At 35.1% G+C, this 11,852-nt stretch overlaps 1 protein-coding gene across 4 annotated transcripts in view; it reads right to left on the bottom strand.

Annotated features, from left to right (window-relative positions):
• Positions 1–1,273: 1,273 nt before the first annotated feature.
• Positions 1,274–11,852, bottom strand: part of SBF2 (SET binding factor 2) — a gene marked incomplete at both ends in the record, with an annotated part of 234,361 nt that continues 223,782 nt past the window's right edge. For all 4 annotated transcript variants that reach the window (XM_079536628.1, XM_079536630.1, XM_079536631.1 and 1 more), the window contains 5 exons: positions 1,274–1,372; positions 1,660–1,791; positions 3,927–4,014; positions 5,342–5,535; positions 7,756–7,860. In XM_079536628.1, the coding sequence (XP_079392754.1) occupies positions 1,274–1,372; positions 1,660–1,791; positions 3,927–4,014; positions 5,342–5,535; positions 7,756–7,860 (618 nt within the window). The remainder of the gene's footprint in view (positions 1,373–1,659; positions 1,792–3,926; positions 4,015–5,341; positions 5,536–7,755; positions 7,861–11,852) is intronic.

The raw sequence follows: 11,852 nt of genomic DNA, 5'->3' as shown, positions 1-11,852 counted from the left end.
TATACATTTTTTTGTAATATTAGTGTGCTATTTAACATATTAACATATCAAAATAAAAACAATGGCTTAGTTACCTACAGATTCTACTCAATGTCATCACTATTTGTAGACTGTAAAACTTTTAATAATTTGGGGTTATTAGACACATTTCTCCCAAGATTTTAAGTTGAACAAACACAATTTTATCAAATGTAAAAATCTATAAACAATCTTCCAATTTATGTGCAAAAATGTTTAAAAAGTATCAAATCACAACACATCAACCCAGATTATTTACATATTTAATATCTGTAAATGTTAACTAGCTAGTATTGTTCTGCTATAAATAACTTACCTGTCATTCAAAATGTGAGCATTTTAAAGATTTCAGTGCAAGTGCTTGCTCCACTGTTTAGTGCATTATCATCACATTTGTTATTTTTTATTTTACAGTGAGCAGAACAGCATATAAATTAACATATACAACTCACACTTAAGAGATCTTCCTTCTACCAAATTCCTAGTTTGTTTTTTCCTGCATCTCTATGATAGTGTCAGCCAGATTTCTTTCACATATCCCATCATAATAGCAAACAGAATCTAAAAAGAAAGTGCTATGATCTTCAGATAACCCCTGGAACTTGAAATTCCATAACAACATTGCTGAAGCACTCTGTAGAGCACGAGATTAAAGACTGGCCTGCATGCTGAGAAGACACTTGAAAATCTGCTAATTTCAGAATGGCAATTTCATTTTTTGGTCTTAAAAAAATATCAACAGTTTTAATATCACCAATCTGATATATATGTCACTGGACTCACAAGCTTTGTTTCTTTCTTTTTTTTAGGAATTGTAGACATGTTTCCTCTTAACAATGACTACCTTGGAAATAAGAATTTCTGTTTAAAAATATAAATAAGGAGAAAATAGACTTTCTGCTGTAGAGATTTTTACAAGCTACTTTGGACAGCTTTCCTTATCAGAGCAACTCTGAAATGAGAAAATGAGGATTAGAAAATAGTGCAAATACGGCTCACTTTTCTAGCTAGGAATTGTACTGAAGAAAGTGGAAATTCAGGATAAATGAATTATTATTTTTCAAAGTCCTCCCTGCAGGAAAAAAAAACCAAATGGTTACAGTGGTTATAATTATTAAACAGAAAAGAAACTTCAGCATATTATCAATGTCTATAGCTGAAATGTAAGGAAGGCTGGTTGTCAGCAACATTTCAGAACACATCTTACAAAAAGAGTTGCTTTAAACATATCTTGATAATGGAATGTTATTCCTTTCTAAGCATCTGAAATGCAGCTCTGGATTCTGTCCATCCATTGTTGAGCACTCTGTGCATCTTGGGCACAAAAATTATACACACGTTTGTTTGTCTTCAACTGCAAAAGAAAAATAAGAACGTGAAAACACACAAAATAGAAAAAGAAACTTATACATTTTACTTTCAGCTGTAATCTACTGATTGAGTCTGAATGTATGGGTTTTTTTGTTTATTTGTTTTAATTTCTGCTGTTGAGAATCATGACTAGCTAGCTCCATAAAAACTTTTTGTGTTGAGTTGGCATGGCAGCTCCATTCAAGCTCTCGTCTTCCAGACAGAATGAAAGTAGTAGGTTAAACAAGGAAAGTTTCAGGCAAACATCAAATAAAAACCAGATATACTTACATCAAAAAATGCTTTTTCACTTGCATGTTTTGGGGCTCCGATAGTTGGAGAAGCAGGAATCACTGTTTCTACTTCTGCAAGGTCTATGTGACCCTTACAGCTTGTATCTTCACCAGAGTCATAGTATCGTAACTAGACCACATGAGAGAGAAAAGTTAAATCCAAATACACTATTCAGATGGACCTTTCATTTTTATTACCTTTATTGTCGTTTCCTGGATATAACTTGGGGATTTGGGGAGTGAAGGTAGGAAGAAAAAATGCTATTAACACCTGAAGCCATCACACATAGGCAATGCTAAGACACAGGCACTGGTCTGGTATACAAGATAGTGGGACTGTTGAGAGCCTTTTACTGGCCAGACCTCTATTTGACATCTCTGGCTAATAGCAATGTCTCCACCATCCACTCCTGTGCAGATCACTGAACTGAGAGAACGTGTTGTCATGAGAATCTCAGAGCAGAGAAGCTTCTAACAGTTAAACACTGTTTCTGTCAGAAAAACTGATAAGGACTGCTGACTCCTGAAGTCTAGATTCTGCTCTTATCCTTCACAAATCCTCTGCCCAGAAGCAATCTCTTCCCTGTTAATTTCAATGAAACTAACACAAGAACATTACTCCACCAAAGAGTTAAGAAAATATTGTCTGCATTTCAAGAATAGAAAATGATCAGCAAAAATTTAAGAATGATTTTAGATAATTATAAACACAGAAAACTTCAATTTTCCTATATTTAGTGGTTGAACAAGACTTGCTTTTTTCACCTAGCAAAGATACTTTAATATGAATGCAAATCACTGTAAACTGAGTTTTGATATACAAATTGTTCCAGAAGATAAAATCTAGAGTTCACTGAAAAAAAAAAAATACAACAACCCATAAACAGATGCATTATAGTAAAGCAAACCCTCACAGCCACAGAATTCAAGCTACGATCGACTTGTATCTGCTTCAGACTGCATACACTCTTACATCTGTGATATTCAGGAGGATATTTGGTTTACAAAAAATTTAAAAGTCTTTTTTTTTTTTTTTTCTTCTGCAGAATGATGAGTCTTTTCTCCTCTGCTTCGGGAGGAACAATTACAATTAGGACATTTGCTAGTATATTACCACATAGCATAATCCGGGGATCCACAATGAGTGGCTTAAAAATGACTGTCTTGTATTACATATCTTTTAAAGTGTCAATTACAATGCATTAATATATTTTCTAACAAAGCACACACAGGTCTCAGAAGTTATTTGAACAACCTGCACTGTGTGGCTATGTGGAACATTTTGCTCAGTAAAGATTACTTCTTCATCACTCAATATTATTTTAAGCATGGAAGATCACAAATTTCCACTGTCAAATTCTGTAAATCAGGTAAAATATTTAGGCCAACAGATACCCTATTTTTAGTGCTTCTTGGTGTACAATGATTTTTCAGAATATTTATGAATTATTTGGCTATTAAGCTTACCTCACTGTGAAGAATTTAAACTACTCCTATATATACCACCTAACATTATTGTTTAATCAGGAACTTGGCATTTGAAGACTTCAGAGGGAAAATTTGGGGGTGAAATTCTAACTCACTTTAATTTAAAAAACTCTAACTGATCTCAGAAAGATAGCTGTTCCTATTCTTCAGATTTGAAAATACTTCCAAGGTTTCACTCACGTTAGCTGCCTCAAGTACAGATTACAGAAGAGCACCACAAATGCCAAGTGAGGTAAATGGACTTTTCCATAAAAGCAATTCAGGTGATATTTTTTCAGAGAATACAATGTTATTTCATGTAAAGAAAAATGCTCATGACAAAGTACTTGAGGAGCAAAGAGGATGTAAAATACATGCTTTAGGAGCATTAAGTACCTACTCCAGTTTTAACAACTGAAACTTGCTATCAGTTACCATATTATCTCTCAGAATCCCAACTGCAATCAAGAAATCACCTAAGTTTCCAGCTATTTAAAACAGATTTTGGTTCTTCTGGAAACTACAGGGGTCATACTAGAATGCCTGATGATACTCAACACTTATTTGCTTAATGATCTTGTAGAGTTAAAAATGCTTTAAAAATTGCTACCTCCTCAAACTGTGCATTCAGAATGTTTTATCAGTCACACAGTATACACACAGTCTATAACAATGTAATTTACACATTGCTTCTGAAAATAATTATTATTGCTGATTACTTGTAAAATTAAACTAAATCAATAAATAAAAATGCAGCAAACTTGACATTAAAAAAAAACAATATTGAAAAGTTTTTACCTGGTGTTTGGTCACATCCAGCACAAACCAGCGGGGCTTCCAGCCTTTCAGCAAAGCTCCTCTTTTGTACAGCGTACCTTCAAAAGATCTGGAAGATGCAGAAAATACAAACGACACATGATGATCGTGACACATGTGAACAGTGATATATAAATACATATAAAACCCAAAATGACTAAAAAAATCTTTAAGCATTTCTTTTACTGTAGTGAAACAAATCATTTTTAAACAACAGCCTAGTTTGGTGACTGATACAGTGATAAACACTATTTCAGCACTCTAGACCCTTTCAATATGCAGCTACAGTCCAGGCATGTCCAACCTGTGGCTCGAGGACTACATGCAGCCTGGTACCATTTTCGGTTGATATAAATACATTACCTGTTACTTTTCAAATGAAACATGGATTTGCAATCAGATATCCAATTCAAAAATGTGATAAAAGTCTCGTATAGAGACATGAAAAGCCCTATCTTACCAGAGAAAAATATCCCTTGCTTCACAACCATGTCTTATTCATGTAATTGCTTTTTAGTACAATGTAAATTTGTGAACAATTGTTAAGCATGAAATATATGAAGAGTAAAATTTCATCAAAAATCTCTGATGCAACCCTTGTGACTTCATTGCAAATTGCAACTACTGCCAAGAAACGAGGCTGATGCATTGGTTTTACAAAAACAGGGTCAAATGTCCCACTAGCTTTATGTCTCTGCTGTTCACTTTTTAACATCTTAAGAAAAATATTAAAATGTCTCCCATTTTATTATGATGGCCCACAGCATCAGAGGCAGATGGTGGTGGTCTGACAGTAGGGGCTGAACCTTCCCACCAGTATTCCCTTGTGGTTGCTGTGTGAAAGATGGTGGCAGAGGGAAGTCTGACAAAATGGCATCTGACATGGAAATGAGCATGAAGGCAAATGGGCGTAACTGAATTCCTCCATAGGGAAAAAAATTGCACCCACTGACATTCATCAACACTTGCTGTTCCTGGAAACCTGGATGCAAGCACAGTCAGGTGGTGGTGGTGCATTTCAGCAGTGGTGACAGCAATACTGCATCACCTCTACTGGTGCAAATTTTTATAAGCGCAGCATGCAGGCTCTTGTTCACTGCTGGCAAAAATGAACAGCAAATGGTGGTGCCTATGATGAAAAATAATGTTTTGTAGCTGAGAATTTGCCCTACTGAACAGTGCTATTGTATTCTGTCAGAGCAACCTATGTTGACCCAAGACAACTTCACTCAGTGCAGCCCAGCCAAGCCAAAAGGTTGGACAACCATAACCAAAACCTTCCTGTTTCAGAAAGGGAAAGACTGAAAGATCTATGTATACAAAAGATTCATTTTTTTCCTACGGCTTGTACCATTCTTATACAAGGTTCATAAATACTTTCTGACTGTTTGGTTTACCTATTTTCATCATTCTTTGAAGTGAAATGATTGTATAGCGTAGTTGCTCTCCTATCTACTCCATTGGAGGGAGAGATGCTTGCACTCTGTTCCTCACCCAGCCCATTGTCAGGCATTTCCAACAAAGATCTCTTTTGATAGGAATGTAGATTAGCTGACATCATCCCTGAGGAGCCAGAAGGATGTCTCTGAAGCTACAAAGAAGAAAATAAAACAATCTTAAACAAGATCTAGGCAAATTTAGAACTGAGAAATCTGATTGTTTGATGAACTAAAACATTATGAATGTATTACAGTAGAAAACCAAAAATAACATTCTTTTTGAAATAAACACGACCCACAACTCCTCCTGGTAGTCTATATAGTTAATAATTTGCATTAAATACATGAATAGTGAAGAACTACAGCTGACCTATTACTAAAGATCTGTTAATATTTTATTTTTACATGCTTTTAGTCTCAATTGATCAGAATCTAGTTTATATTCGTTGCTCTCATTAATGCTGCTGTGTGCAAGAGGAATCTGAAGAGAATACAGAAGTGCAATTTTAACGGAAATGCACTCCTCAATAAAGAGAGCATCTCACGGGTTTGAATTCTGGTGTAACTTCACAATTCCAGCCATCAGCTTTGTACACATCTGTGAACACTGACATCATGATTTTTCAGCTTTAATTTTATCAGTGCTTATACAATAAATGCAACCTTACCCTGGTAAGATTTGTCGATACTTGGCAAGGATTTGCTAAAACATTTGCAGCAATTTATTTGCTCAAATGCATTTGCAGCAATTTGAACATCAACAGTTCTTTGGAATGTGGAATTTCTGTGGGGAAGTAAGGTGTGTAACCACCTTCTTAATATTAAGTATTCAGCATATTGTTTCGACTTGATCTACAGTTTGTTATTTGCAAAATAAAAATGTGTGTAGCAACACACAGAACACAAAATCACTCTTCACTGCAACAAGGCAAACCTTTAACTTAATAAACACATGGAAGAGATACATACCAGCTTGCTCTTTCTCTGTAATATTATCCCTACATTACTTCTGTTCGCTGTAGAAATTGAGTTGTTTGTCATGCATTTTGAGATGATCTCAAAATTCTACACAAATAATATTTGGTACAATGTGTAAATTGTGAATTACTATGAGAGAAAAAAAATCTTCGTAATACAAATCAGTGTTGCCTCTGAAGAGTCATAGAGATGGCATTTCACTGCATTTCCTATGCAGGAGGATACATTCACAAAGTGTGAAAAGACATTATTTAAGAAAAGCCTTGTTTATTCCAGTGACATAAATTTGAATATTGTTTCCCTTGCTTTCTCAGAATCATCTAGAAGTAGTCAGACATTTGGATACAATAAATTTCCATAAATTCATTAGTTGAAAAGAAAAAAAAAAGTGAAGCTTCCAAGAGCTACTTTATAGATTTAAGTCATTTTAGTAGATTCTCAGTAACCCCTGAATTTGGTCTTAATCTGCAGAACAGCATCCTAGAGAATTCTTTTGAGCTGACTCTTAGCTACTACGTTTATCTGAGAACAAGAGACTGATGTCAGGTACATTTATACTTGCATTTACTTTTCTGCTTCCAATTATTCAATAAAAACTTAATCCTCTGCTTGGCTCATATAAAAAACCTTCCGTTCTGGATTTGTCTAGGTATGAGGTGAACTTGAATGACTATGATAGACATAAAGCTTATTGCTTTATTGAAAGCAAAGGACAAATAACAGAGTAGTTCTGAAGACTAACAAACTCACGAAGGCTGGCAAACTTGAACAAGTTTGTCAAGCTGAAGAGTTATGGCACAGTTTTATGCCAAGTTGATAAAGAAAGCTCCCCAAAGCCATTAACTAACAAGCTTCCTAGTGCACATAGAGAGAAAGAAAGAAAAGAAAAAAAAGGCTGCTTTTGAATTAGAAAATATCTGCAATGTCAGCTACTGATTTTACTGGAGTCAAGAACTAGAAACATAGCACGAACAGTTTCTTGCCTTTACCAGAATCTACAATTCCAAAATTCCATGTAGACATGGAAATATCTTTACTTATCCTTGAACCTCTGTCATTTCTTTTCGGCTACCTCCAGGAACTGATTTTTTTTTTTGTACTTGAAGACTTTGACACAATGAATATTTTAATAGTATCGAGTCATACGATTTTGTACTAGTAAAATGCTTGTGCTCATTTTGTCTACGTGCCTTAATCTGCTGCTTAGAAGTAATTAATTAAATGGTGTAAATAAGTATAAACGTTTTTCTATGTGTAGAGATACAGAGCTGGTATCCAAGGTTAGAACAACACGTTCAGTTTTTCAAAAGCAGTACTTTACTCCAAGAAACACAGTGATTTTGACAGTGTCCCAGGTATAAAGCCTGTGCTGGAAGAATTCCTTTGCTACTTACATTGTCTTGTCTAGTGTCATCCTTTAGATTCATTTTGACCCTTTCCCACAAAAGCTGCCATCTTTCTGGGCTCTGATTTAATTTACTTTCCAACCTTTCAATTTCCTGAAACAAATAACAAGGGTTAAGAAGAAACATTTTTAACTGATCACTTCCTGACAATCACTTTAATACAATCACTGCCCAAGGAGGTCGTGGATGCCCCATCCCTGGAGGCATTCAGGGCCAGGCTGGATGTGGCTCTGGGAAGCCTGGTCTGGTGGTTGGTGATCCTGCTCACAGCAGGAAGGTTGAAATAGATGATTACTGTGGTCCTTTTCAACCCAGGCCATCCTACAATTCTATGATTTTCTAGTCAATATTTTTACACAGAGAACTTTTAGGCCATGTTGCCCAGTAAAGTACAAGCCAAACCAGCTACAAACTGCTATCAACTAAACTCAGAAATCAATGGCAACCAAATACAGCATCAGTCACATCATTCCTCTTGCAAATCACAGGCTGAAGGAGCCATTATTCTTTCAGTTCTCCACCAGTTCTCTTGATCACACAACAGTCATCACCAACTGCCATAATAGAAACATGACAGAGATCAGGATAGAATATATTCCATACAAATATTTACAAAAACCTACATTGCCAATACTAAGATTTACCATGGTTTATAAAATGTAATACAAAACTGTAATAAAAGAAGGAAATAGAAGATTTATTCAGTTTGGATGCCAAACTGTAACAACATGTTCTTGTGGAACTTGGGAATATGACCTATGTTGATAACCTCCAGTTGGGGTTATTTCCTGTTAATAAGACAGTGTGTGCAAAGTTAAGTAAAAAGACACTATTTAATTAGTTCATGTTTACTTGTGGAATGGCTTAAATACAACATTCACCATTTGCCATTACTGTGATATTTGGTTCATTTTTATCTTTCCTTCTTACATTTTTACTTTCAGCACCTATATTGTCATGAAAATCTGATTCTTAGCGAAATCACATTTGAGGCTTAATTTTGAAAATCCAGTTAAGGACTGATGACAGAACAAAAACTGCCACAGGACAAAGAATTTCCATGCTATATAAAAGATAAATAAACCCAAAGACATTATTTTCAAAGAAGAGACAATTAGACTCTGACCTTATTTCCACTGTACCACATAACTAGTGTAGCTTTCATCATATTCTAGGGGTATATTAGAATAACAGGAAATTATTGATGATTGAAACTTAGAGAAAAAGACTATTTTTTAAGGTAAGGAAACATTTGGTAAGGAAACAATTAACTGCTCAACTAAATTTGGAACACTGAACTGAAAATAAATAAGCCTATATGACAGAGTCTAACAAAAACAAAACGTATCTACAGATTCTTCCTTGCTGAAGGTAAATTAGAAAGTTGAAAAGTATAACTAAATAGAAGAGATGTGACTTAACACAAAGAATCAAACTACTTGAAAAGATACATATATATTTACTATTACAGGGCTCTTTTCCTGCCAAGAAATAAAACTAGAATAGCTTTGTTTGGATTATCCTCACTGGTAGATACAAAAACAAGGAATGGCAAACAAGCCAGACCAAACACTTATTTAGACCAGTTGTTCCTCTTTCAAAATTCTTTCTGTAAAGTGTTCCTGATAGTATACATAGGACTGAATATATTTACCACAGGCATTTCATGTAAAAGGCTTCTCAAACTGCTGTAAAAGCAATACGAACTCTTTAGTGCTAAAGGTTATTCAGGTTTTAATTTCAGCATTCCCTTTCTGCCACAGTTTTGACTTTTGAGTACAAGTCCTTCTCTGCAGAATCTGGAATTAACTGAAGCTTGTTACTTAGCAACTGGGTCACATTCCTTTTTTTTTTTTTTTTTGGCTCCACAATGAGCAGTGCTTCCAGAATTTTAAATGAAAAACTTTCAACAACCTCCCATATATAACTTGAAAAGTTAGGAATAAATTCTCTTAATAAAGTCTTTGTAAAAAAAAAAAAACTTACATGACAATAAATCAGTAAGATTTACTCTTGCTCCTTCAGTTTTAAATTCTACAGAGAACATCAGATTTTTTTCCTTGCCAATAGCTGCACTTGAAAGAAAATTGCACAGAATCACAAAATTGATGAGGTTGAAAGGGCCCTCTGTCATCCTCAAGGTGGGCCACCTAGAGGCAGCTGCCCCAGACCATGCATAGGTGGCTTAGGAATAGCTCCAAGACAGCAACTTGTGCCAGCGTTCAAACACACTCACAGTAAAGAACTGTTCCTTCATGTTCAGATGGAGCACCTCTTGTCCTGTTACTGGGCACCACCAGAAAGAGCTCATGATACCACCAGCCTTCTTTGTGGCACGGAAGCACTGCCCTTAAGGAACACAGCTGATGCAACTGAGCATCCACCAGGATTTGCAGCACCTTTCTGCAGAATATTGGTGCATATACCAATGTCTGGGCTTGCTCCTGCCAAGGTGCACTTCATCACTCAGACCAGTTAGCTCATTTACAGTGAATCACAACTCAAATCGAAGGGTCGTTGGAAGACCTAGTCTTGACCAGAAACATTTAAACCCAAATTTTATTCTCTACTGAAGACATGCTATGCTATACTTGGATGTGTCACACTGTGGTATCATCTTAATGAATTTTAAAAGCAAAGAAAGGAAGTGTTTTCAAAAATGCAGTTGGAATCTCTTACCAAATGAGCTGGTTTTGAGTTTTGTGGAGAAATCTGCCTTTTTATTTTTTTTTAAACTATTTGCAACTACTCTGAAAGAAAAAAAAAACGACAAAAGCAGTAGTTGTTTCCTGTTTCATGATCCTGTTTCATTTTACTTAACAAATGGGTGGGTAATTACTCTTACTATCAGTGTATACTTTGGTTCTGATTTCTATGATGTAAAAAGACCATCAGAGAATGGTCTTAATTGAAAATACCTTTATCTGGATCTACTTTTAAACATTTATATCTACAAGTTCTTTTTCCAGAATTTAAGGTTTGAACAAACCAGCTCATATTTTTTGGCTGGTGTGGTAGAAGTGAATTGGGAAGCTTTACACAAAAATCTGTATTTTGAAGTACATTACTATCATTCAATTAGGCTTAAATGAATGAAATGTGTAGTAGATTGCTTAACTTCCTAAAGCTTGTAAACATGAAGACTTATGGAAAATATAGAGCTGTCACACACATCTCCTTAAAGGTGTCAAGTACACAAAACGCATTAGGACATTTACCACTAAAAAATCACACCTTTTGCTCCTCATAGAAAAGCACTGCATTGTAACAAGGAATACTGTGAACTAAGACATTCTGTAACTTCTCCATTCCAGATTCACATCCTGATGAGTATTATCTAGTTTTCTGTTAAAAAAATACCTTTAGTTTGAACATATTTGGTATTATCATTATAAACAAAGAGAAAAATCAACCTTCCCTAACAGTTTATCATTACTAGAATATGTTCTCAGTTCAAACATTTCTTGGATACCAACACATTCTCACTGGATTTATGATTAAAGAGAGGTCTTTTTCCCCCATCAGCAATAGCCCTACATTAACAACTTGTTTTAAAAGAAAGTTCACTTTGCTTTTTAAACTTAGAAGAATATTTTTGTAACCTTTATACAACCTCTTCAAAGTTTTCCAAACGTTCCTCTCCTCTGCTATCTTTTATTACTATAATCTAATTCACAAATAACATTTAAACTCCATAAAATCTGACCCACATATCTCTGGAATATAATATGGCTAATTTCCCTGTTATATGGTGTTTCTCACAGTTGTGGCTAGGATAAGCTTGGCATTTACTCCATGAAGAAATGCAGAGGAACACTGTTGCTATATTTCGAATGTAGTTCTGCCTATAGTTACAAAAGCTCTGTTTTTGCTTTGGCTTGGGTTTTTTTTTTTGTGAAAGAATTCTTGCTATGACCCCTGTTGAGGAACGGATAAGCTCTCTTTCATTGAATTTGTGAAGTTAGAAGCTTTGAGCAGTTCTGGCTTTCAGTATCAAGAAGAGTTTCACTGCTGAATTTTATTTTTGAAAATCGGACATTTTTCCTCTTTTTCATCAACAGTGATTGTATGAAATGGACTACAGG

Source organism: Tetrao urogallus (genome assembly GCF_951394365.1).
Source record: "Tetrao urogallus genome assembly, chromosome: 6".
Classification (NCBI taxonomy): domain Eukaryota; kingdom Metazoa; phylum Chordata; class Aves; order Galliformes; family Phasianidae; genus Tetrao; species Tetrao urogallus.
Note: the sequence above shows the minus strand (reverse complement) of the source record. Positions and strands in the feature narration are given on the sequence as shown.